Source organism: Geotrypetes seraphini, chromosome 4 (genome assembly GCF_902459505.1).
Source record: "Geotrypetes seraphini chromosome 4, aGeoSer1.1, whole genome shotgun sequence".
Lineage (NCBI taxonomy): Eukaryota > Metazoa > Chordata > Amphibia > Gymnophiona > Dermophiidae > Geotrypetes > Geotrypetes seraphini.
In genome coordinates, this window is record NC_047087.1 from 208,957,133 (window position 1) to 208,984,796 (window position 27,664).

The following is a 27,664-nucleotide window of genomic DNA, read 5'->3' on the forward strand; positions in this document are numbered from 1 at the left end:
CGCGATCCCGCTGCGGGCTGATTCAGGTGGTGCAGGGAGGCCAGGGGGCGAGCGGGCCTGCGGGGGGGGAGGACTGAACTCAAGGCCGGGAGCACCCCCTCAGGGCCTGATTCAGGTGGTGCAGGGAGGCCAGGGTGGGCGAGCGGTCCTTCGGGGTGGGGCGGGCTGGCAGGCGGGCAGGCAGGCCTTCAAGGGGGAGGGAGGGGTGACAGGCAGGCAGGCCTTCGGGGGGGGACAGGCAGGCCTTCAAAGGGGAGACAGGCAGGCATGCCTTCAAGGGGGGAGTCAGACAGGCAGGCAGGCTTTCAAGGGAGGGACAGGCCTTCAAGGGGGGGACAGGCAGGCCTTCAAGGGGGGGACAGACCTTCAAGGGGGGGATAGGCCTTCAAGGGGATCAGGCAGGCAGGCCGGCCTTCAGGGGGACAGGCAGGCAGGCAGGCCTTCAAGGGGGGTGCAGGCCTTCAAGGGGGGGTGCAGGCCTTCGGAGGGGGGGTGCAGGCCTTCGGGGGGGGAGTGCAGGCCTTCGGGGGGGAGTGCAGGCCTTCGGGAGGGGAGTGCAGGCCTTTGGGGGGGAGTGCAGGCCTTCAGGGGTGGGATGCAGACCTTTAAGGGGGGGGACAGGCCTTCAGGGAGGGGGGCCCTGGTGTAGAAATACACGGAGGGAATGAGGGGGTTCAAAGAGATGCGCATATGCTGGACTTTGGGTGGGAAGAAATAATGGGTCTGAAAATAGAGAAGAGGGAGAGATGATGGACCATAGTTTTTAGAGAGGGAAGGAACAGAAAGGGAGAGAAGTTGGACATAAGGGATGGTGTGGAGGGGGGAATAGAGATACTGGATAGGAGGGTAGTTGGGAAAAGAAAGGGAGAGATGATGGACCCTGGTGTGGTGGGGAAGGAGGGAGAGATGCTGGATGAAAGGGTAGTTAAGAAAAGATAGATCTGTGGAGGGAGACGAAAAAAGGATAGATGCCAGACCTCCTGGGGAGGGAAGGGAAACGGGGAGGACAGAGATGGCAGATAGATGGTTAGCATGCAGAAAGAAGGAAGAAGGAGACCCTGGCAAGCAAGTTATCAGAAGACAACCAGAGCCTTGGTTAGGAGAAGCCAAAGGGGGGGGGGGGTGAAAAAGCTATAAAATAAACCCACCAGGATGTTTAAAAAAAAACAAACAAACACCCAATTGGGCAGGAAAGTTGAATCGAAAAACCAATTCAATAGGCTGAATCAAATCAAAAAAAATTTTTTTCTTGAATTGGGCAGCACTAATTTGAACTACTGTCTTAGACTTTAGGACCTAGGATTAAAGAGAGATGGCATCCTCAATACTTTATAATGCAAGTGAAATGAGGATTTGGTCAGACTTTTGAAGGGTCTGCAGAAGAAAAATATTGTATAGGCCGAGGACATGAGACAGCAGGAAACGGGAACTTTTCTTCCTTCTATTTTTGTGAATGGCAAGGCTGAGGATGTCAGAGAGTTCAATTAAAATATGTGCTTTATAAGAAAATATAATAATGTGTTTTATAAAGTTTATAAGCATTGCTGGCCTACCCGTTGAGGTGTTCCTAATGGTGGTGGTGGTGGCGGCGGCGGCAGCGTGTCAATATGTTGAGAGGAAGAGGTGGTCTGGGAAATTCTGCTGAGCAAACTCTGGGCCCATTTCCACCCCCCAGTTAGTCTACTCCACTCAATTGGTTCACACACTGAGTGGGTCTTTGGGTGTTGTGCCTGGGTAGTTGTTTTGGGATCTCTTCTAGTGGTTTGTCAGTATCTCCTTGTGGTCCAAGGAAGGAAACTTTGTTAACCTTAGAATTGACCTTCAGAATATGTTTGTAACAGTGCTGCTTGTGTGGCATTAGACTATGTAGTGATCGAAAGAAAAAAACAGATCTTTGCACATTTTTGCACTATATGGTGGGTATATGAGGAGATTCACATTTCCTGCACAGCTAAGTCCTTGTGAAGTTACCTTGTTCTTTCTGTATTTGACATCTAGCAAGGTCTCTGTTTGGAAGGAAAGAACTAAGCTTAAAAATGAAGTGGCCAGAAGTTATGGTAAAAGCAGATAGCATTGATGATTTTAAGAAAGGTTTGGACAAATTCCTGGAGGAAAAGTCCATAGTCTGTTATTAAGATATGGGGGAAGTGTCTGCTTGCCCTGGATCGGTGGCATGGAATGTTGCTACTCTTTGGGTTTTGACCAGGTACTAATGACCTGGATTGGTTACCATGAGAATGGGCTACTGGGCATGATGGACCATTGGTCTGACCCAGTTAGGCTATTCTTATGTTATGTTCTCATCTGTAGGGGCCTTTGTTTTCACTTCTTATTTTAATGTATTTTTTTTCTGGGAACTTATCAGTGTTTCTTAGAATGGGAACAAAAATGGAAGAGAATTAATGTGTGTGGAATGGGTGGGGGGTTTACTAATTTCTTCAGCTAAATAATTAAATCCACTTCAACCAGACATAGGAAAACTCACGCACCATTCACACACCCTCCAACCAAAATCGTCAAAAGAAAAAAAACTGTTCGACAACCTCCAAACACTCGACCCCCAACTCTACAACCTACTGACCTCGACCACAGACTACAAAACCTTCAAAAAAGAAATAAAAACCCTTCTATTCAAAAACATATAAAACCGAACTAAAACAATCAGAACTGTCCCAAGCATCACCTGCAACTACTCCATATGTACTTCTGATGTCATGACAATTCAGACATAATTTATGTTATGTTTGGATTAATGGTTACATATATGAGGTTCAATAAAAGAAAATTTTCAGTGCCTGTTTCTATTATGACCATTTATTTTTCATGGTTATTACAAAAAATATTTTTTTTACATGGGGGCGGTGTCAAAAAATGATGGGCCCCGGGTGCCACATACCCTAGGTACGCCACTGCATAGTAGTTCTGTTTTCTGCCTCCATCATTCAACTCTATTTAAGCATGAGTTGCATATTGCCTAGACTCTTCCATTATTGTCGTAAGTTTGAGAGCAGGGGTGGGAGACTGGGCACTGAGCAGCTGAGACTTGCTGAGAGTCATGTGGTGCCAGAAGAAAACAGAATAGTGGCTCCAGAGGTGGCACACTGAAGAAAATCCCCCATCAAGCAAATATAGAAGGATTTTAATAAGTGGAGGAAAAACCAGCTTGAAGGGGTTGGAAGTGGAGACAGAATGGTGAAGGCTATTGATGGGAATAGGGATTGAGACTAGCTGGGGTAGCGTTAGTGGAGAGTGTTCTGGGGAGAGTTGCTGCAAAACAGGGATAGAGAATGTGTGGGGGCAAGTGGTTTAGGGAAAGAGAAAATGTATAAGAAGTAGACTTTATTTTACTGTAGTTATACAAATTGCTCACAATGCACTTGAGCAGCCAGACTGACCATATCTGAAGGGGACTCTTTCAGGCACTGGCGTAGTGAGTGGGGGCAATGGGGTGGACCTCTTACCCTCGCTAAGCCACTGTGCATATTCATTGTGGATATCCTGAATACCTTACAGGACTAGGTGTGCCTCAAGGACTAGATTGAGAAGCGCTGATGTAGAAGTACCTTTTTATAAGCTTTGTGTTGCCCAGGAGCGAATTAATTGCTCGAGTCTGATAGGGCCAGTGGATGTGCTGAAGATAATTCACAAGGCACTAAATCTAGTCAAGCAAGCCTGTCACAATTCTAACATGATTCTTTACTGTAAAAGATCAAACAATAGCTTTCAGAAGCTTATCAACCCAGTCGGGTTTTCACAGTATTCAAAATGAATGACATAGATTTATACAACCAGGAGTCAGTGTATGGAAATCTATCTCCTGCATAAATCATTGTGGATGTCCTGAATAGTTGACTGGCTAGATGTGCCTCAAGGACTGGGTTGAAAAACACTGATATAAATGATAAATATTAATATATATATTTTATTTTGCTTTCCAGATCCAAGCGTCCGCCTCCTCTTCCAACAGGCTCACTTCGTGTTGAATCTTCTGTACCTGTGATCCCCCATCAAAAGGTAATATCTGGATTCTTGTCTTCTATTATTTAAAGCAATCAGATATTCACTCATGTCCTATCTCATAGATTTTGTTATAACCATTCATTATACTAAATTGCCTTCTTTTTAAACACTCAAAAGCAACTACAGTAAAACTTTGGTTTGCGAGCATAATTCGTTTTAAGACTATGCTTATAATCCAAAACACTTGTTTATCAAAGCAAATTTCCCCATAAGAAATAATGGAAACTCAGACGATTCATTCCACAACCCCAAAACTTTAATATAAAATAATGTATGTGCTTGTATTGCATGACCTCGCTCGTTTAGAACAGTCACTACACTCTTGCAGCATCAGAGAGAGAAGAACCATCGGCTCAGTTGTGATGTGTGTATACTGTATGTACTTGTATTGCAAGACATTGCTTGTTTATTAAGCTTAAATTTAATAAAATGTTTTGCTGGTCTTGCAAAACACTTGCAATCCAAGGTTTTCCTATATATATATATATATATATATATATATATATATATATATATATATAGACATTTATTCTCACTTCTCCATCTTTCAGACTTTCTCATCTCAGTTGGCTGAGACTGTACTTTCCTATCAGATTTCATAAACTTAAACCTGGATTAAATAACTCTAAAACTTCCTCTAAGCTTATAGTATAGCAAGTCTTTATGCGGTGGGGCTGAGGATGACGTTGGGGGCAATACACATTATTTTTAGTATCTGTGGCTATAATATCAAAATCTCTTCTGCAATCCTCTCCCCAAGCACACAAACAAGTGACAGTTGGCATCAGTGGCATAGTAAGGGAGGGCGCTGTCTTGGTGGGGGGCGCAGGCACCTCTCTGCCCCACCCCCACATCACATTCACGCCATCCCTTCCCCCTCTCCCCCCCCCCCCCCAGTACCTCTTTAATATTTGCCAGTGCGAGCAACCTCTCTGGCCTTCTGCTCATGCCGGTCTGACTTTAGAGAATGACACAGTGGCGGTTTACCCGCGGCCACCGCATTTTAGCCGTGGGTCACCCGCCGAAAACGGGGAAGAAAACTAGCAGTCGCTGCGGCGATGGGGACAAGGCCATTCACCGCCCGCGGGGCGGTGAATGGTCTTGTCCCCGCAGTGAGGCATGAAGGATTGCGCGGTCCCCGCAGCTCACACCCGCCTGCCCAATCGATTCTAGTGTTTAGCCAGCTCTCTCCCTTCTCCTCACCTTAGTTTGTAGATTTTCTTTTTCGGCGACCCGCACGCTATCAGAGAGCCGCGCACCCGCTGCTGCTCAGTTTCGATCTTCTGCTCTGACGCAACCGGAAACAGGAAGTTGCAGCAGAGCAGAAGATTGAACACTGAGCAGCCGCGCATGCACGGCTCTTTGGGAAAGCGTGCAGGTCGCCAAAAAAGAAAACCTATAAACTAAGGTGAGGAGAAGGGAGAGAGCTGGCTAAACACTAGGATCGATTGGGCAGGCAGGTAGTGGCTGCGGGGACCGTGCGATCGCTAGTGTTCCCAGCTCAAATTGGAAGGAGGGAGTGAAAGGGAAAAGGATTCTGGGCCAAGGGGATGAAGTTGGAAAGAAAAACCCACAGCAGGAAAGAAAGGGAAGGACTGGCAGGTGAGCCATATGCTAGAAGCAGGGGGGGGGGGAAGAAAGAGGGAAAAAAGCTAGATGGGGTTGAAAAGAAGAGACACACTGGTATGGAAGAGGAAGATAGGGGAAATCTGGACACAGGAAGGTAACAGAAAGAGGGGAAATTATGTGCATGGGGCATAGGGACAGAGACATAAAGGGGACATGCCATGGGGATGGTATATGGACACAGGGGGGGCAATGACAGATACATAGGGGAGATATTAGAAATGGAGAAAATAGGAGCACAGAAGCGAGATGGTTTGTGGGGATGGGACAGGGCTCCAGTGGCTTGCACAAATTACATTGTAACGTGCCATGAAAATAAGAGGAAGGAAGGTAGATAGGCCACGCGAGAGGAGCTGAAGGGTAGTAGAAAGGAACAGATGGTAAAGGAGGGAGGGAAGGGTGGTGGTGGAAAGGAATAGAACAGACATTGAAGGAGGGTGGAGAGGAACAGACCCCCAAGGGAAATGTGGAAGACAGAGTGGGAAGAAGACAGATGCCAGACTATGCGGGAGCGGAGGGAAGAAGATGGGTGCTAGACCAATTGGGGGGGGGGGGTTAAGGGAGAGGCACAGTAACAGCAAATGGAAGACGCAGAGAGAAGACACACAGTGAATGGAAGGAATTCAATGAGAAGATGTGGAAAGCAGAAACCAGACAACAAAGGTAGAAAAAAAAAATTATATTTATTTATTTATTTTTTGCTTTAGGATAAAATAGTATATTAGTTGTGTTGATAAAAATTTATAAACAAAGCCCTGCCAGCTGAACATCTCTTTCTCTAGTTCAGCAGCAGGAACTTTGATTTATAAGAAAGGAATAAGCTAAATATTACAGTACTAAGGCTTATATGGATGCAGCGGGGACGGTGACGGGGCGGTGAATGGGATGGCAGTGGCGGTGACGGGGCGGTGAAAGGGATGACGGTGACGGGGCGGTGAAGGGAACGGCGGTGACGGGGCGGTGCAGAGGATGGTGGGCCAGTGACGGGGACAGATTTTTTCCCCGTGTCATTCTCTATCTGACTTCTCTCTGAAATCACTTCCTGGTCATGGGGCCAGAAAGTGACAACAGAGAAAAGGCCAATGCCGACACGAGCTGCAAGCTTGAGAAGTTGTTTGCACTGGCGAAGATTTAAAGAGATACCAGGGGAGAAGGGAGGGCTTGAGTGTGGTGTGGGGGATGGGGGATGGGGAAGGAGCAGGGGGAACAGAGAGGAGGGCGCAGGGGGGGGGCATCACCGCCTTTTACCGTCGTTTTGCCACTGGCTGACTGTACAGTAAAATCTGTGAATAGTAGTATCTGTATAGGCACAAGAAATGCACAGTGGAGAAATAATGAAGGGAGGTTAGTAAAGACTGGAATAAAAAAAATACTTCATTATTGGACCATCCCCAAGGTAGAACTATGAAAACAATGAGACATATACAGGACAATATTATTTTGGGCTCCTGCAATTAGTGCTGAGAAAACTGGCACTTATAGAATAGTATCTGGCACAATTATATAGGTAGGGTAGCATGTAAGGGCCTAAGTGTGTAATTTCAAGGGGGCATATGCGTGGACAGAGGATAAGAGGGGCAAAGACATATCTCATATTTACATGTGTAACTTACAAAATACCGTCCAGCACTGCTCCTTGTGATCTTGGGCAAGTCACTTAATCCTCCATTGCCCCAGGTACGTTAAGTAGATTGTGAGCCCGCTGGGACAGATAGGGAAAAATGCTCAAGTCCCTGAATGTAAAATCCACTTAGACGACTTCCATTGATAGGCGACATATAAATAACTAATAAACTTGGTAAGTTACACATGTTGCATGGTGCATTTAGGCACACACTATTACGTCTGCTACTGACCTGGCATAAATGGCAGTGCCTCTATGTAGGTGCATCAATTCGGGTTTACTCTAGTAGTCTATAAGCACATCTTGGTGCACAGATGCCGTTATATAATCGGTTCTCAGCATGCGGCATTGACACACCTAACTTGAGGCACCCGGTTATATAATTGCTCCCGTGGTCCATAAAAAGAAAAGAAGATGATGGCAAAATATATCAAATATATTCCTTGATAGAAACACAGAAAATGAGAACAGATAATGATCACATGGCCCATCCAGACAGGGGAAGGGAGGGGAAAAGGTCAGAGAGGATATTTATATTGGATCCTGGGCAGATTTTTGTACTCCTTGGTACGAGTGTGTCATGTTGGGATTAAAGGAGCCTGTTAGGGCTATTGTTCCTCTAGCTCAGGGATGTCAAGGTCCCTCCTCCAGGGCCACATTCCAGTCGGGTTTTCGGGATTTCTCCAATGAATATGCATGAGATCTATTTGCATGTACTGCTTTCATTGTATGCTAATAGATCTCATGCATATTCATTGGGGAAATCCTGAAAACCCGACTGGATTGCGGCCCTCGAGGAGGAACTTTGACACCCCTGCTCTAGCTGGTGTATTGTGGTGGAGGGTGATTAGAGCACAGAATCTCCTTGATCTTGCTTCCAGGTATAGAAAGAGTCTACTAGAGTTGCCAGGAGTCTTGATGTTGTATGGCAGCCATACAACCCCTTGATTTGTGTCCAGGGGTATAATGCTAGTGGATCTCCAGCAAAACTGAAATTTCTTCCTAAGTGCTCCAAGATCTGGTAACGTAAGGTTAAGAAGCTGAGATATGGACACATTCAAACAGAACACAGAAACCTTGCCAAACTGAAGCAAACATTGCCGTAGTTCTAACAAGGAGGTCTCTGGTTCTGATAACACAAATAAGACATCATTTCGGAATAATTAGAAGAACATACGCGTAAAACAATTTGTATATGCTAATGATGTTATCCATTGCCTGTCTCCTAGCCACAAACCCTGCCTGGTCTTCATGAATCAATTTTGGCAAGTATAATTGAAGTCTAGCCACCAGAATTATTGTCAGCAACTTATTATCTACCACCAATCTCCTCTAAGTAGGTATCTATGTCGGCCTCAAATGTTTCATATTCTGGGGTGTACAGTTGCTCAAAAAACTGGTAAAATCATGGCATATACCCTCCCTATCTGTAACCAAATCCCCTTGGGCATTGTGAACCCCTAAGATATGATTCCATGCCTGCAGTTTACACTGTTTTTATGCCAGAAGGTCTCCCCACTCATAAATTTACTGTCTAGTCCTCTGGAGAGCTAGATTAATATCTCCAGGATCTAGTTCACACAGCTCATGCCTCTTAGCTTCCAGAGAGGCCATAAGTTCTTTAGAGGTGGGATGACACTTGTGTTGCCTTTCCAGGCTAACAATAGCTGCCCAAAGGGCAGTTTTCTGCAATAGTAGTATTTTATGTCTGTGTGCTGCCCTGGAGAGCTGCATTTTATGTATGTGTACTGCCCTGGAGCATTTTTATATCTGTGTGCTGCCCTGCAATAATAGCATTTTATGTCTGTGTGCTGCCCTGTTTTGACACACTCCCACACAGTCACCGCCCCCACCTTACCTGTGTCATTAAAAAAAAAAGTAATCTTGAATATCATGTTCTAAATGTAAAAGGAATTGATTGTCTATCAACAGTTGATCATTGAATTTCAAATAAGTGGGCCCTCACTGAAAGCAAGGCAAAGCTATAACTAGCTTAATTGGGGAAGGGGTAAAACACGGACCTCACGGACCTCGCAGATCTAAAACTGCACGTCCTTAAAAATCTGAGGTCCGTGCCACTTGTAGTTAGTTTCTGGCTCTGACAGACCTCGATGACAATTTAGCGCTGACGGATCCGTCTCAGCATAGGGAGGGAAAAGTATTAGGATCCGTCAGCGCTAAAATGTCATCGAGGTCTGTCAGAGCCAGAAACTAACTACAAGTGGCACGGACCTCAGATTTTTAAGGACCTGCGGTTTTAGATCCGCGAGGTCCATCAGGTCCGTGAGGTCCACGTTTTACCCCTTCCCACTTAATTGGGGTGTGGTCTGACTATTGCCTGGGCTCAATGAGAATTTCCTGAACCCTCCTACATGCAAGACATTCCAGGAACCACATATCAATTCTAATATAAATGATGAGAAGAGAAGAAAGTGTAGTCCTGATTACGGGGGTGATAGAGGCTCCAAACATCTTAAAATTATTGGCTAGCTTTTAATTGTAAAAGGGAGGCCATATTTGTTTGTACATACGGAATTGCTGTATTCGAATTATCCCATTGTGGGTTGCATGTAAGATTAAAGTCTCCTCCCACTATCAAAGTACCTTCTTCAAATGTGACAAGATTCTACTCTAGCTTCTTATAAAAGGACTTCTGATCAGAGTTGGGGGCATAGAGATTGACTAAGGTATAGATATGGCCCTCCACTTCTATCTTCATTAAAATAAATCTACTACCAGGGTCTTTTTTAACCTCACCAAGTGTATGCCTTACGGATCTATGGATTACAATGCCTACCCCACAGGTTTTCCTATGTAAATTGTTAGGTGCCAAATATACTGCAGGGTATTGCTTATGAACAAATAAGTGCTCATGCTGTACTAAAAGTTGAGTTTCCTAAATAAATCCAATATCCATATGTGTACGCACAGTTTCTTTAAAACAGAGCTGTCGCTTGTGAGGTAAATTGAGACCTTTTCATCTTAAGAGAGAAATGTCAATACAGCTATATTACTTCATTAAAAAGGAATGATATACAACAATGAAAACCATACTTTAGATTCTCTCCATACACACTCCCTACAATCAATCACTCATTCATCCACCCTGCCCTCCCAACTACCCCAAATCACCCCAGAACAACCTCCATGATCCCCCCTCCCCAACCCATTTCCCACACACACAAACCAACAGCCATAGAATTGCAGGCCATATGGAAGAGGTGACTGACAGCTGAAAGGGGAGAGGAGGGATATATAAAGTCTCCGAACACTGTACAAAATAAAAAGGGGGGTCTATAACAAAGGCACTAGCCTATTATCCAAACCATTCGAGTTTTGGTTAGTCCTAAACCCGTTCATCTAGAGCAGTGTATCTCAAACTGTGTGCCGAGGCACACTGAGGAGGAAGAGAGGTGCCATCCAGCTGACTTCCCTATGCGGTACAGCGCCAGCGCTGCCCGATTCGCCAAAGGCCTGCATGTCTTCCCCTTCTCTCTAGCATCCTCTGGCTTCCCCCCTGGCCTCCGGGTCTCACCTTTAAAGCTAATTAGAGCAGCCTGCAGAGGATCGCCGGTAGGTAAAATGATTTTGTTTTCAATATAGTGATTGAAATGTGTGAGTTTTGAGAATTTATATCTGCTGTGTATATTGTGGTGTATATGAAAAATGAATGCAAAAAATTGCATTACAATTAGTAAAGGGGATGGGATCTGGGGCAGAGCTTGGGTGGGCCTAGGGAGGTCTATGGTTGGGGTACTCAGTTGATATTTGTTAGACTTAGGGGTTACTTAGCTTGAAGTAGTTGAGAAGCACTGCTGTAGGCAATCAGCTGGCGCCAGTGCCTCTCTTTCTCTCCAGCCCTCTTCCCTGCTGGCACCCCTTACTGGCATCTCAGGGCCCATCTGGAGGGCCTCTGCACATGCTCAGATGTGTGATGTCATCCTTGCACTTCTAGGTGCCTCAAGCCATGGCCACTACTTTTAGTGTACCCCATCTCAAGAAAGTTTTAGAGACACTGATCTAGAGGCATCTGTTCAAGTAGTAGATGCGGTCCGGGATCCATCCAAAGTTTTTGGCTTCTTGGAGCCACGACCAACTCATTGCCATTTTGCAAGGATTGATCACGTTGGGTTGTCAGATGCTTGATTAGAAGGCGAACTTAAAGTGTCAACTTATCCTGGAGAAACCCTCTCAGGTTATCATAACTAATGATGACATCACTTCCTCTCTTTGCATTGGTTTCTAAATATTTGTATGATAACAAAGTATGTGTAGTGTGCTTTTGGGGATATTTTGAAAAGTAGATTTTTGGAGACCGTATCTGGCGAAGGACGTAAAGAAGACTTGAAGCAGTCCAGAGGAGGGCGACGAAAATGATAGGAGGCTTGCGCCAGAAGACGTATGAGGAGAGACTGGAAGCCCTGAATATGTATACCCTAGAGGAAAGGAGGGACAGAGATATGATTCAGACGTTCAAATACTTGAAGGGTATTAACGTAGAACAAAATCTTTTCCAGAGAAAGGAATAAGGTAAAACCAGAGGACATAATTTGAGGTTGAGGGGTGGTAGATTCAAGAGCAATGTTAGGAAATTCTACTTTACGGAGAGGGTGGTGGATGCCTAGAATGCGCTCCCGAGAGAGGTGGTGGAGAGGAAAATGGTGACTGAGTTCAAAGAAGCGTGGGATGAACACAAAGGATCTAGAATCAGAAAATAATATTAAATATTGAACTGAGGCCAGTACTGGGCAGACTTGCACAGTCTGTATATGGCCGTTTGGGGGAGGATGGGCTGGAGAGGGCTTCAATGGCTGGGAGGGTGTAGATGGGCTGGAGTAGGTTTTGACTGAGATTTCAGCAGTTGGAACCCAAGCACAGTACTGGGTAGAGCTTTGGATTGTTGCCCAGAAATAGCTAAGAAGAAAAAATTTAAAAAATTTAATTTGAATCAGGTTGGGCAGACTGGATGGACCATTCGGGTCTTTATCTGCCATCATCTACTATGTTCTACTATGTTACTATATAGGTTCTCATATGGGCAATCTACTGGATTCTTCCAACAACCCTCTCCCAACCCCATTTCCTTCTTTGCAAACTGCTCACTCACTACTGGTATTATCAGAAAGAAGTATCCTGGATTCACCCTCCTAATTCCAATAGCCATCACCATAAGATCTAGCATAACTCACATGATTCAATTTAATTATCAATAGGCTCCTTTTATTAAGCAGTGGTAGATCCTTTTACCACAAGCCAGTGAGGTAAATGCTCCGATGCTCATTCAATTCCTATGAGCATCGGAGTATTTACCTTGCTGGCCCACGATAAAAGGTTCTACTGCTGCTTGATAAAAGGAGCCCAATGTTAGGTAATTACTTATATTTCTGGAGTGACACCTATGGGTGTTCATGTTCTGACTCTAAGGTACTCAGTAATGCCTCTGCTCCTCTCCTGCTAACCATGTCTGTACTGATTTGTATTGGTACTTCCTGCTTCCCCTCCAATTGACACAAACACAGCATGCACTGTTTAACTAATGGATTTTCTTTTTTATTCCTAGACGGCATCTGCTGGCTGTACATGTAGCCCTTGCTTTGCTCATTACTAATGTGTTGCTGTGCATCTGCTATCTTTGAATACTCCTCCTCCCTTCTGTCTCTAGCAGGCAATTGAAGCAAAATGCCCTATTCCCTTAATGCTTCCGCATATTTAAATTAGCATTGATACTGAAAATTAGATTGAAAAAAAAAAAAAAGCAATACACCAGACAACCAGCATCTTCTTGATTCTTGTTCACACCTTGGCAAAGAAGTTACTCTGCCAGAGCTAAAAGCCTTAAGTGAGAAAAGCAATGTCCGCTAAATGGAAGCACTAGTAAACCTGAAGTGACAGTCTGTGGAGAGGATTCCTGAGGTTGGGTCTAGGAGCACCCTCTGCTGGCTGGTTAGAAAGTAGCTTTAGGCTGATTACAGAAATAAAAACTGATCAACCTATCAGGAACGTCTTAATAATGAGCGTAACCCTTGAAAGTGAAAGAGTTGTAAAGTGAAATCAGGCAGAAAAAGGATCATTGTTTGACTTGTCCACCGGAGAGAGTTCCGGCAAAATATCATAAACTGGTTGCTCTTCTTGACGGCAGCTAGACTGGTGTTGATGGCTGCCTGGAAACAGCCTGGAACTCCCACTAGACAGCAAGTGCAGCTTAAAGTGGACTATGTTTGTCGCATGTCGAGAAATTACAGTGTTGCGCTCCAACAGACTTCGAAACTTTTTGAAGACTTGGAACCCCTATATACAATGGTGCACCCATCTGCGATGAACTTGTAGAGCGTTACTATATGAATATACCTTACATAGATATCATGCTGGCAACCCTGTAAGCAATGTAAAATGACATGTTCAGTTATTATAAGGCTGCTTAACTTGTTAAAATAAAGAAAAGAAAATAAAAATAAAAGGATCATTGTAGGGCCATCCATGCATGGGGCTCTTTTCTTTTTTTTAATGGGGCAGATTGTACGTGTGTAATATGCACAACATCTGTGCCATTGAAAAAAAAGAAGCCCTAACAGCAGTGACAGGAAGCTGCTTCCCCTGTCACTGCTGTTAGGGCTCTGCGCATGTCCATCGCTCACTGAGCGATTGATCTGTCAGATTTGCAGGCAAATGATTTGCAGCTCTGTGCAAATCATTTGCATGCAAAATTGGGAGTGCCGTCGATCACTCAGCCAGAATCGGTCAATGAATCGGCCAACAGTGATCCGGTCAGTATTACTGACTGACTTTAGTTCATCTAGCCCAAAGACTCAGAGGGATAATAGAGTGCCAACCATCCATTTAGCCATTGACCTGTTGATTGGGAAAACTAAGCAGATTAAAGACTGCATGACACTTTGGCACAGTGGATTTCTGAGCTCCTAGTTTGATTTCCAGCAGCCCTGTCATCCTCAAAATTATCAGACACTCATAATGCTACCAAATCGTTATTTGAAAAGTAAAACCCAAAAATGATAGAACAACTCAAAAACAATAACAATATAAGTTCTAAAGTGTCACTGTTTGACAGCTGTGGAGCTCATAAACTGTGATTAATATGAACTTAAATAAATAATTTAGTATGAAGGCCTGTGTGGATTGATAAGTCAATCGAACGTAGAAAACGTTCAATACTACAACCCAGCGCATCACACCATCATAGAGTCTTCACATGTGGTGAAAATCAAATAAATAGTGCAAACACATTTAGGCCTAGATTCTGTAAAGTGCGCCTAACTTTAGGCGTGCTATAGACGTCCTTGTAGCGCAACTTAAACCGGACGCCTAAAGTTAGGCGCACTTTACAGAATCCATGCCATAGTGATTAAATATTATATAAAAGTTTTTTACACAATAAAGCACTGACACAGTTTGAGAAACAGAATAACTGCACCGTCTTTGCAAAAAGTCAATAAGAAAGACTTATCTCAATAGGAAATCCGGCATAGGCAAGGACTCCTAAAGATGCTTCCAGTGGGATGGTCTATTTCAAAAACGCTGTTCTTCTGCAACAAACTTGAAAAATCACTCCAAATTGTAGATGGTTTAACTGAACTTCAGTTTCGGAGTAATAATCCTTCATCAGGAACCTTCAATTAATGAGAATTCATTGTGGAGCAGGAACAGAAGAGCTGAGATAAATCCAAAAGAACGCCCAACCCAGCATTAGCATTTAATCACTAAGGGCTCCTTTTACAAAGGTGCGTTAGGGCCTTAATGCGCAGAATAGCACACGCTAAAATGCTGTGTGCGCTAGCCACTACCGCCTCCTTTTAAGCAGGCGGTAATTTTTCAGCTAGCACACGCTATAGCGCATGCTAATCTTGTGCGTGCGCTAAAAACGCTAGCGCACCTTAGTAAAAGGAGCCCTAAGTGTGTTTGCACTATTTATTTGATTTTCACCACACATGTGAAGACTATGATGGTGTGGTGCGCTGGGTTGTAGTTTTCTACGTTCGTTAGACTTATCAATCCACACTGTCTTCTCACTAAATTATTTATTTAAGTTCATATCAATCACAGTTTTTGCGCTCCACAGCTGTCAAACAGTGACACTTTAGAACTTATATTGTTATTATTACCAAATCTTTTTATATATATATATATATATATATATATTTAAGTATTTTATTGATTTCAATATAATATCAAGTAAAACTTGTACAAAAAGCAAATTTAACCAAACATATTACAATCAAATAAATCCATACTTAACAAATTAAGTAGTTTCCAATAAAACTATTATGGTGAAATCAGCTCAAGTCCTCTTTAGATCCAAGAATTAGTTTGTGAGAAAAAAACAAGAAAACAACCAAAAGAAGTAAAAATATGCCTATAGATCGGGTTGGGAGTTACTATTTTCTTTTAGAGCTCAAGTTGAATTTTCTCCTTGACCAGAAGGGACATAGCCAGAAAATTAATCAAATGTTGAGGCTCAAAGAATACATATTTAATGGAATGAAACAGACAATTCACTTACAAGGATGTCTTAGATAAAAGGTAGCCCCCAACGAGGTGACCCCTGGTTTCAAAAGAAGAAAATCATGTCTACGTTTTTAAGTTTCCCTTGAAACATCAGGGAACATTTGAATTTTACAACCAAGAAATTCCTTCTGTTTATTCTTAAAAAATAGTCTCAAAAACCAAGATTTATCTATAGAAAGAGCTAGAGTAGCTACAAATGTTGCAGGTGTTACCACTTCTTTGTCTGACTTCTCCAATATCTCAGTAATATTCAATATTTGTTCTTCAGTAGGAACAGGTTGCTGTTGATGCAACTTTTTACTGGGAAGATAATAGACTTGAGAAAATGGTGGAAGATTATCTTCCGGAACTCCCAGTATTTCTATTAGATATCTCCTAAGCATATCTCTAGGTGTAATCATAGTTATTCTTGGAAAGTTTATCAGTTGCAAGTTATTACTACGCACCTGATTCTCTAATAGCTCCACTTTTCTTCTAAGATTTAAATTGTCTTTAATTATAGTTTCCTGTAGTTGTTTTACTGAAACCATATCCTGCCAAGTCTTTTGAAGTAAATTTTCTGAAGAAGTCATGTCCACTTTTAATTTTTCTAATTCTTCTGAATGGCAAATAAGTTTATTTTCAATCTTTTGGGAATTAGAACTAATTACTTTCCTAAAATTTGCTACCAAGCCCCAAAGGGCTTCTAGGGTCACCTCAGGAGGCCTATCCCCAAAAGAAGCTTGCACGGAAGTGAAGAGTCTCTCACCTTCCTTAAGGTATTCTGGTTTCTGTTCTCTCTGTTTCAATCCTCCTTCAGCTGTTAAATTTCCCACGGTGTCTTCTCCGGAGATAATCCTAACCGGGATCTCCATTTTCAAGCTCTCCGGTGTTAAATCTCCTGCCTCCGGGGAGAGTACTACCCATTCTTCTGGGATTTCCTGACCCCTGGGAGAGCTAGCCAACTGTGGTGGAGGAGGCGGTGCTCTGACATCCGGGCTCAGAGTGGTATCTGGCCCAAGAGGTATCCCGTCAGTCTCACTCACTCACGGGATCCTCAGCGGGCTGGCTACCGGACTCTCCGACGCAGCTCCCTGCATCCTCCTTAGCAGCTCCTCGATATTGCCGAGGGAGGGACCCTTGGAGCGCCGCGAGGCAACAGCAATGCTCCTGCCTCTCCTCTTCGGCATTGTTTCAAAGAAAGAAGTGAATCCCGGCTGAAAGCAACCATTACCAGCAGGAAAACCAGGTACTTAGGAGCGCTTCGGTCGGAGCATTAACCCGATCATTCAGGCAGCGGCCATCTTGGATCCTTATTACCAAATCTTTATTTGACAGAAGCAAGCAGGCTTTGCAATACATTTCATCAATGGGAAGAAGCATAGTTTAGGAAGCTAGTGAAACCGAGGCACGACTGACTGGCATTTCTCCAGGTCTTATTTTATACTAGGACAAAGATCCTAGAGACTGTCAGTCAACATCACGTCAAACTGCTTGAACCATTCTTCTGTATTAATTGGGAAATGCTAGTTTAAAAAGTGAGTTTTTAAAGCTGGTCTAAATTGTTTAATTTCCATTATAAAATTCAAGCCTAAGGGCTCCTTTTATGAAGCTGCATTAGCGGCTTTATGGCACGCGACTTTCTATCACGCGCTAACGCCCACGCTAGCAAAAAAACTACCACCTGCTCAAGAGGAGGCGGTAGCGGCAAGCGTGGCTGGAAGTTTAGCGCACGCTATTGCGTGCGTTAAACTGCTAACGTGGCTTTGTAAAAGGAGCCCTAAGTCTGCACAAATACACCTATATTTTGGCATGCTCATTTATGCCATGTCAATAGCAGGCATAAATAAAGTGCCAAAAAGTGGCACTTATAATTTTCTATAAGTTATGCATATAATTGGGTGTGTCTCCAGTGCTCCTCCCCCTAAGAACACTTCTTTGCATTTACATTCTAAGGTAATTGTATTAGCGGACAATTGCTGAAAATAATTACATAAAACCCTAAACCTGATATGAGGCAAAATTATCAAAATGATTAAATAATTGGTCATTTTGGCCTAAATTTTATATATGGCGCACAAAAATCTGGTGCCAAAAAAGTGCTATTCTATACGTCGCACTTAAAGTAAGGCATGTTTTATAGAATAGTGCTTACCACAGAGAGCTATGAGTAAGGGCTTCTTTTACAAAGGCGCGTTAGGGCCTTAACGCGCAGAATAGCGTGCTCTAAATTGCCACATGCGCTAGTCCCTACTGCCTCCTTTTGAGCAGGTGGTAGATTTTCGGCTAATGCTCGCTAATCCGGTGCGTGCATTAAAAATGCTAGTGCACCTTTGTAAAAGGAGCCCAAAATGTAGGTGCAGCCATTTGCACCAACGAAAATATGGTACAAATGCCTGTGCCTAAATTTATTTTATAATTGTGCACGTAACTTAAAGCCATGCCCCCATTCACCTATGACTCGCCTATTTCTGCGTCCCTTTTTAGACTCGCATGTAAAATTTAAGCATGGATCCTTCATCTAAATTTACGTGCATAATTTGTAATTGATTTTAATTAGCACCCTTAATTGTGTATTCTAATTATTGGCACTAATTAGCTTGTTATTCAGTTAAATTTCTCACACAATTTTTAGTGCTTTAGTAGAATTTGGGGTTTATACCTTAAGAGTGAATTAACTGAGCAATTGGGTTTTACAAAAGACTTGCGTTGCATGCTAATGCTGCTAGTTCATGTCAGTTTTGAATGTTTTTGTATTAGATATGCAGCTAATAGAACAAATGCATCAAACATCAGCAAATTTTTGTGACAAGATTATGCCAATGACAATGAGGAATTTGAATCTCGTAGACACAAGGGGCAATTTTCAAACCATCCCACATAATTGCAAAATCCACTGACTCTGAATATCAGCCACCAGAGACCCAGCTATTCAGCACCGATAGCCAGATATGGCCCGACAGCAAACATCTTGGTGGTAGTCTTAATATTGAATGGATGCTTTGCAAAAGCATAATTCACAGGTAGTTTTTTCATAGAAAATTTGCCAAAATATAGGTCATTATAAAAGTACACATTTCTTGCGTCTAGCCATCCTATTGAAAATTGCCTTCTAAATATTTTATTTAGAATTCATTTTATTGAACAGATTGTAAAAGAGTGGATAGAGTTTAAATGTGTACAGTTAGACCAGAAAAGATCTGCAATTAAAATTTCTGTTTGCTAATAAACATGTTCCTTTCTAGGATCCCTATAATACTAAACATACAGTAGGAATATCATGATAAACATTTGGCTTGAGAGAGATTTTGGAAGCTTAAACACTAACTAGCTTGTGGCCTTTTTATGCAACAGTAGCCTTGCCATATTGTATATGTACTCATGCAGTTCCTAACTTTTTATTTTATTTTTTTTTGGCATGCATGCATACCCTTTGTTGCTTTTTTTTTTTCATTTTCCAGTCTGCATGTGTGCTGTTACAGGACCACACTTTGGAAATCAGTGGCAACCGAACATCCTCCAATACATTTACTAGCAACCCTTCAGGGCTCATGGGGGATACTATGACAGCAAACGGAATGCTTTCAGGCGACCTCAGCAAGCAGGAGATAAGCCAATCCCATAACTCTTCTTTTTCAAAGACAACTTCAGTTAGAACTTCTCTGTCCTCTCAGTCTCATGTGATGACATCGAACTCTTCCATAAAGAATAACCCAAGTCCAAAAATAAGCCCAGTAGCCACTGATGGCAGCAGTCCTGAGCACCAACTTAGCCCTATACCGAAAAGACAATATAACAATCCCATTGGCCTTTACTCAGCAGAGACTCTAAGGGAAATGGCGGAAATGTACAATTTAACTCTCCAAGGAAGGGCATCGGAAGTTGAACATCGTAGACGGTATGTAAGTTTTAAATTAATGAATTGGCACTATAGAAAATCATATTCTGGAAAGCAAAGGTACAATCTAAAAGGAAGCCCGAGACTATAGAATAAATGGATTAGAAAAACGCAATTGCGTGCTTATGGCTGTAAAATTCTATACATGCAAATAATAAGACAGATGTGGTTATCAGAAAATTCATAATCAACTATCAAATGTCTTCACTTTCACTATAGTGTATATAATAAACTCTTGGTCCTTGGTGCTATAAAAGACAGAAGTTGCACTGTATATCCTAATTTCCATGACACAAGGTATTATGGTAAGACTTTCATTAAGACAATAATGTTTTAGAACATGTTGGTGTTTCAAGCCATTAGCTCAAACTGTTGGGGTTAAGAAACTGGGATAAAAAATATTCTTCATTAATCTAATAATAGTCTGATTTAGTAATAGCAGGATTATGATTATTAAAATTCTTCATTGTACAGAACTGTTCAAGTTATAGAAAGGCACAAAAGACATTCAAAATATGAGAAGAACAATGAACAAAATACATGGCAAGCAATAAAAATATAGACTGTGCACAGGCTTATAATAATACCCTTTCCTGATTCTCTAAAGCTTTTCTCTCATTTTGGGCGAGATATAATAAGCATTTTCCCCATAGCCACAAAATGGGATAAACGCTTTGGTAACTTTTAATACATAGAGATCTAAGAGTAGATAAGCATGATACAGCACTTTACAATTGACACTGGCCTCTTTAAGACCTGGGAATATTGAGACACATGTTAGCAGCAAAACGGTCCTGGGAGTATGAATAATGCTGCTAATTCTGCATGTGAAGTTGATCACAAGCGGCGTTATTCATGATCTTCCAAAATGAAAGGTCAAAGCAGATGAGTTGGCCAACTAGAGAAAAAGGAGCTGCAGTGATAATAGACAGCACAAACACAGAAGAGGGCCAAGAAAATAAAGGCATAAAATTGAGGTGAGAGATAGAAACTACAACTGAGAGTGGCTGTTTGAATAAGAGTTTGGAAAGCAAATGTCAGCAGCAAAAATATAACTAAAAGAGATTCCGGTCATAGACATGCATTTATTAACCTGTAATTTCTTAATGATGAAGAGGGCCCACTCCTAATAATAGGAGCAGAGGTCCGTATCATTTGTCAATGCATGTTGCAGCTTAATTTCATTTCCTCAAGTCTTGTAGACTGGCTCTTCTCTTGATTCCTAAATGTTCTTGTGTAGATTGAGCTGCATGTGATTGGCACAGTGAAATAAATCATAACATGGATATATCATTGTGGTCACCTGTGCCTTTCCCTTGCAGCATTAATACGTATTATAGCAGCAACAGAAATAGTACATCAAGAATTCATGTTCAAAAAAGTATTCCACATTCAGTGGCATAGTAAGAGGGGTGCGGTCCACCCTAGGCGCAGTCTTCCTAAGGGCGCAGCACCCCTTCTTCTCTCCACCCCCTCACCCCACACACGTTCCTCTTCTTGCCATGTGTACGCACCCCTTGCCTTCCCCTGTACCTTTTTTTACTTCCTCGGCGCAAGACTGCTGCCCACATCGACACTCTCGCCTAGGAAGTGATGTCAAAGGACAAGCTGACACCGATGTGGGCATGCTGCTCATGCTGGAGAAGGTAAAAAGGTATGGGGGAAAGGGAAGAGGGGGTGGCATGAGGTGGGTGAGGAGGGCAGCAGGGGGGGGAGGGGAGCCACCTCCCTGGGCGTTGCTCACCCATACTTCGCCACTGCCCACATTTACCAAAACTACAATTGTATCTCTAGTAGAAATGTAATATGAATTATGTTGGCATTCAAAGCCCCAACCTCTCTGGGCCTTCAAAAAAATAAAAAAATAAACTTGAGTTGGGCCATATTCTATAAATGGTGCCTATATTAGGCACTGCTAGGTGCCCTAATTGCAGCTGCCTAGCGACGCCTAAGTTTGGGAACCATACCTAATTTTTATTTTTTAATTGGCTTAATCAGCGCGGTAATTGACCAAGCCTGTTTTCAGTCAATCAGAAAAAAAAAAGAAACCCATTAATTAAACAATTTAAGAGTATGGTGCCAAACTTTTAGGACACCTAATGACACCTAAGTAGAGGCGCCCTCTCACGTCTAAGGATGCCTATCTCAAAGAGTAGATGCGGTTAGGGGCGAAGAATAGGCATGGTTGAGTTGGGCATTGTTAGGCAACTGACATAGGTGCTGCCAAATTAGGCAAGTGAAAAGCTGGCCTAATGGAGCAGTGGTTGTGTCTAATACACATAGCAACACCTAAATCCACTTAGGCGCTGCTAGGTGTGATTCTATAAATGGTGCCATTTAAAGAATCTGGCCCTAAATGCTTTCCTGCTCTTCGGTGTTTGAGTCCTCCCTCCCCTGGCTTTCCTAGTGAAGTTCAGTGGGTTTCTTCAGGCAAAAGTTGTAGTCCTTTTCTTTTGCCACATTTATTCTTGAGTTGGGAATAATTCATGAGTGATTTAGCAAAGCAGGTCTTCAGTGATTTTGCTGTTCCCAGCAGTGTATGATTTTATGCCAATACGCATGTGTCTGTATGAGTACATGTATTTGTTTTCAGAGATTGCTACTTTTGTGTGTTAAGCATGTGTTACAAGCATGTTCATCATCTTTTTCATGTTTTAAAATATGTATTATAATCTCTAGTTCTGTAAAGTTACTCTTAAAACAACTTTTTGAGGTTAAATTTTTAACAGACTGACTTTTGTAAGAAGGCAAGTACTTAGATGTCCAGTCAAATCTTTTGTAATCCGCCTTGAACTGCAAGGTATAGGCGGAATAGAAATCCGTAATGTTTATAAAACACAAAGGGGCCCTTTTACTAAGCAGTGCTAAAAAGTGGTCTGGCCTATTCCCTGTGTGAGTCTTTATCACGTGCTAAGGCCACTTCTAGCACTGCCAGGAAAAGGCATATTTTTCTATTTTGGCAATAATGGTCATGTGCAAATTTTTCTATTAGCACATGACCATTAGCACTAACACCTATTTTGTAGGTGGTAAAGGATCATATGCTAACCATGTGCTTATTGGTTAGCACATGCCAATATAGCTGTGCTGATTCGCACAGATCATGCTACTCTTTTCCTCCAGATCCACCCCAGGGCTAAAAAATAAAAATGCATAAACAGCCACGGGACATCTAAACACACCTAAAATTAGTGCATTATAAACTGCAGTAAACACACATTAGTGGTAGTGCCATGAGACTACTGCTGAGGTTGCTGGCAATGTTTTGAACCCAGAACTGGTAATGACAGGCATGACTGGGGATCACTTCAGCCCTAACCCCACTAGACCCCATGCTTGGTGGGGCCTAATGTATTAATGCCCTCCTGTTTCTTTCCTCCCTTTTTCTCCCTTCCCATCTCCCACTTTTCCCTTTTTATTCCAGTATGTCTATATGTCTTGTCATCCCCCCCCCCAACTTTTCTTTGTTTTTTTCCTTTTTTAATTTTAAAGTTTTATTTAATTTTAACAATACTCTGATAATTGTAAACCGTTTAGGTATGTTTTTGATAAACTGTATATCAAAGAACAAATAAACCTGGAAAATTAGGAGTTGTGATGAAAGGGGCTTTGAATGGAGGAAATGATTGGGACTCTTCGAGAGGAAAGTTATAGTAGGAGGGGCTTCATGGTTAGCGTGCAAACTAATGCCTGATCCCATTAAATTGCAATCTGGGAACTTTGAGTTACGTTAGCAGCAAAACGGTCCTGGGAGTATGAATAATTCTGCTACCTTTTATGTGTAGCTGATCACAAGCAGCATTATTCATGTACTAAGGGAGCTGTTAGCCTATGATTCTGAGCCACTTGCATGCTAGCGACTCCTTTTACCTAAGGCTAGAAAATGTAAGCATAGCAAGCAAAGGCAGCGGAATGCTTTTTTGTTTGGGAGGGCCTGAAAGCTCCGCCCAATATCCACCCCGACCTGCCCAATCTCCGCCCCTATAATAATACTAATTGTATTACAATTTTTTCCATTCATTTTTCATATATGCTTACAATATAATCTTATTTACAACACATAGGGCTCCTTTTACGAAGCTGCGTTAGGGCATTGACGCGCGGAATAGCGCACACTACATTGCCGCACACGCTAGACGCTAATGCCTGCATTGAGCTGGCGTTACTTCTAGCCGCATAGCGTGCGGTAATATCCTTCGTGCGCTAAAAACACTAGCGCACCTTAGTAAAAGGAGCCCATGATGGTTAACCACAAAATTAAACTACACAAAGCACACTGTATACTTCTAAACATATATTCATACCAAAACACAGATAACCCCTAAGCAAATATGGGACCACAAACTAAAAGTACTAATATATAGAAATGAAACCCTAAGATGCAAGACTCTGCATACAATGCAATACCACAGAAACAGTGACACATGTCCCCTTTTCAGAGGTGCACTCGTACTTCTTGCTGAGATGAACTTTGGAATCTGTGTTGGCCATCGTTTTCCCCTTCCTCTCTGGACTTTCCAAAGTCCAATCTATATCTCATGATTGGTGAGAGGGTGAACACCAGAGCCTCCAGGCTGCTTTCTGGGGTTATGCCATCAGTGGCAAAAATATACCAGAGGCCTCAAAGTAGGGTCTTTACAGAGGAGTGATTTCCTTTTGCATGCTAAAACTAGGAAAGGTTTAGTACATAGGGTTCTTAGTTGACTAATACCAATAATCAAATTCAAAAGACAGTTTCTAAATGTTTAATCAGAAAAGGAATTGAATCAATATGAAAAAGCATGCCAAGTTCAAAAACATTCAAACAAATTGAAAAACACCCAAAGGGCGTCAGTTCTCAATCCAGCACGTTTTTGAAGAGTAATGTGATCCTTCTCTTGTACAGTGAATTCTTAATGCAAGATATTTGGCCTTCAGTGTGATTTAGCAGGAGACCTGAAATGCTATATATCCACAATGGAAAAATTATTGTGATCCTTTACCATTACTGAGTTTTTTCTGTGTTCATCATCATAAAAAATAATAAAGCACGATAAAAAAAAAATTCTGGGTCAATATTCAGCCAGACACAAAGACTCAGATATCAGTGTCGGGCTATATCCAGACACCTGCACTGAATGTACAGGTTTTTGGCGGTGCCCAGAATTTATGTGGATACGGGCTGATATTCAGTGCCGTACCCGCATAACTAACTGGGCAAAGTTAGGACTGTTTAAGCGGTACTACTTACCCAGTTAATTGTGTGGACACTGCTACGGAGTAGCATAGCTCCACCCCTGAACCGCCCAAACACTATCCAGGGAGCCCCAGATTCTATAAAAGACGCCTGAAATTAGGTGCCTAGATCGGCACGCCTAGGTAATCTAAGTGCCTTATGTAATTATTCAATTAATTGGTGCTAATTGAAAAGTGTTACTAAAAAGCAATTAATTAGTTGGTAGTTGCCTACCATTTCAAGGTAAGTGTTTACTCCAAGGCACTTACCAGAAAGTAGGTGTGGTTAGGGGTGGATTCTGGGTGTGGTTTGACTTAGGCGCACTCATTTAGGCCAAGAAAACCCTGGCATAAATGGAGTGCGTCTAAGTTTTCAACACCTTTAAGCGCCTAAGACTGCTTAGACACCACTAGGCGTGATTTTATAAATAGCGTCTAGTAGCTGATTGACATTTGCACTCGCCACCTACAGGTTAGATGCTGATTATAGAATCGGGGTCAGAGGGGATAGTCAGTTGCACTGCCTAGGTAAGTGTCACTGAATATCCCCTCACAGCCCACTTGCATGATTTACGAAATCTAAAGAGCAATAACATTAATAAGCCGTCTCTCTTTCTCTTCTCCTGTTTGCTTTGCCCCTTCAAGTTGATGTGCGGATTGGTTGGAGATATGTCAGCCAAAAGAATCAATATATGATCGTACGATATTGGGTAGATTAGAATTTTAAGGAAGGGCAACCCCTGTTCCCTGCCCTGTACTATCCAGTTTGACAGTTAGATTGAAAATTGTCAGTTGCGCATTTATCCTGAAAATCATTCTGCGCTGTCATATACTGTGTCTTTCTGAACCATGCTTCTAAAACAAATCTATTGTGACATGTCAGCCAGAGGTTCCTGTTGCTTCAGATCCTACTAGATCAGCTATAATCCCCACATTCTTTTGTCCGTTAATCACATACAGTTGTCAGATACACAGCTGCTGTCTTTTCCTATTTATAGATGAAAAGAATAGGCCTTGTAAGCCCCGGTTAATACTTTTTGCCCTTCAGCTCTGAAATTATTGTTGTCATTTTTATTTATCCTTCCTCTTCCCTCCTCCTCCTAGGTCATGGCCAACCCGGATGCCAAGTTAGTATCAAATGCTTTATGTTTTTGCAGTGTATTTTGAACTTGTTGGTGCTACTGGCCTGAACCGAGTTGTTGTTGCTTTGCTTGTAACTGGACAATATACGAGGAGCTTCATGTGTATGATTTGCATCATGATTTGTTGTGTTGTGGATAATGATATGCATTCCTCCTGCTGGCAAATGATTTGAAAGCCCTAACCACAACAGAGAAGCTATATTTGGTGGCCTGAGTTTATGAATGCGGACTCTGCTGTTTGGAACCCCTTCGCGCATCTTTTTGAGCATGCCTGGAACATCTTGGGCTCCTTTTACGAAGCCGCGTTAGCAGCTTTATCGCACGCATATTTTTAGCGCGCGCTAACCCCCAAGCTAGCTGAAAAACTACCGCCTGCTCAAGAGGAGGCGGTAACGGCTAGCGTGGCCAGCAAATTAGCACACGCTATTATGCGCGTTAAACTAACGCGGCTTCGTATAAGGAGCCCCTTATATTGAAATGTTGTTAACGAAGCCTTATCTGATTTTGGGGGGCATCATAAAGATGAAGGTGTTAATCGGAGTCACTCAATGGGCTGGGTCTGTGTTGCAAGCTGCTTAAGTCTGCATTTGTTACTGCCAAATTTTAAAAAAAAAAAAGTAAAACAAAAACTACTAGAAAAAAAAAAAGATGAAGGGATATCAAGAAAAAAATCCCCAAAGCTTACTGTATTAATTTGTTGGCTTGTTAGCGCATCTAAAAAAGCATTAGGGGTCCTTTTACTAAAGTGTGTTAAGCAGTTACATGTGCAAATTAGCATGTGATGTTATCACATGAATGTGATTAGTGTTGCATGATAACACAGGCCATCACTCCTTTTGGTACCTCAAATGTTAGACCTGTTTCTGGGTATATTTGACTTGCTTATTCCAAAAATGGCACCAGGTTTCTCCTATCAGCTCTAGTTTTTGAGATACAGAACATGTGTCATATACCACTCTTCACTCTGCTCGCCCATTAAAAAAAATCAAGATATTTTAATGTAGTGTTTAAATTATATCTTTTAAGCATGAAGAAAAGTGTACAACATGAAAATCTACTCATTTCATACCAAATGCACAAGTTTATGATACAGACTTTTGAGTCATGTGACACACAAGAAGCTCCTTTTGTATGACTTCCGAGAGTGGGATCTGCCAAGACAATCCCGTGTAAGATTCCAACAATAGTTTGCCATCATGTGTGCATCCCCTCTTCTTTGGTATCTGGCTTCTATTGTCTTTATGTCTTGGTGAAATCTTTCACCTTGCTCTTCGCTTAAGTCACCAAGGTTCTCTGGAAAACGATCTAAGTAACACTTAGATAATAGACTTTAACACTTATGTTGCAGCCAAGTCCGTTTAAAAGAAAAAAACATATCCTCTACTAATTGTGTGTAGTTGTCTGCCTTCTTGTTGCCAAGAAAGTTTTTCACAAGAACACATGATTCGATTTCATTCACTGATGCTATGAAATGTGGGTCATTTATAAGTTGTCTAATCTGTGGACATCGAAAATTCCTATTTTCATGGTAAGTCCAGGTAACATATGCACTATGGGGCTCATAATAATAATAATAATAAAAACCATCTAAAAAGTGGCCTAAATGGGTACTTGGGCGATCAAAAAACCTGATCGTCCACG

At 42.2% G+C, this 27,664-nt stretch overlaps 1 protein-coding gene across 4 annotated transcripts in view; it reads left to right on the forward strand.

Moving 5' to 3' along the window:
- LDB3 (LIM domain binding 3) overlaps positions 1-27,664 on the forward strand; it is a 177,171-nt gene that overhangs the window by 99,555 nt on the left and 49,952 nt on the right. For 3 of the 4 annotated variants that reach the window (XM_033942033.1, XM_033942035.1, XM_033942032.1), the window contains exons 4-5: positions 3,939-4,014; positions 19,231-19,667. In XM_033942033.1, coding sequence (XP_033797924.1) covers positions 3,939-4,014; positions 19,231-19,667 — 513 coding nt within the window. Of the gene's footprint in view, positions 1-3,938; positions 4,015-19,230; positions 19,668-25,985; positions 26,009-27,664 lie in introns of all 4 variants that reach the window. The other variant, XM_033942036.1, reaches the window with a different exon arrangement.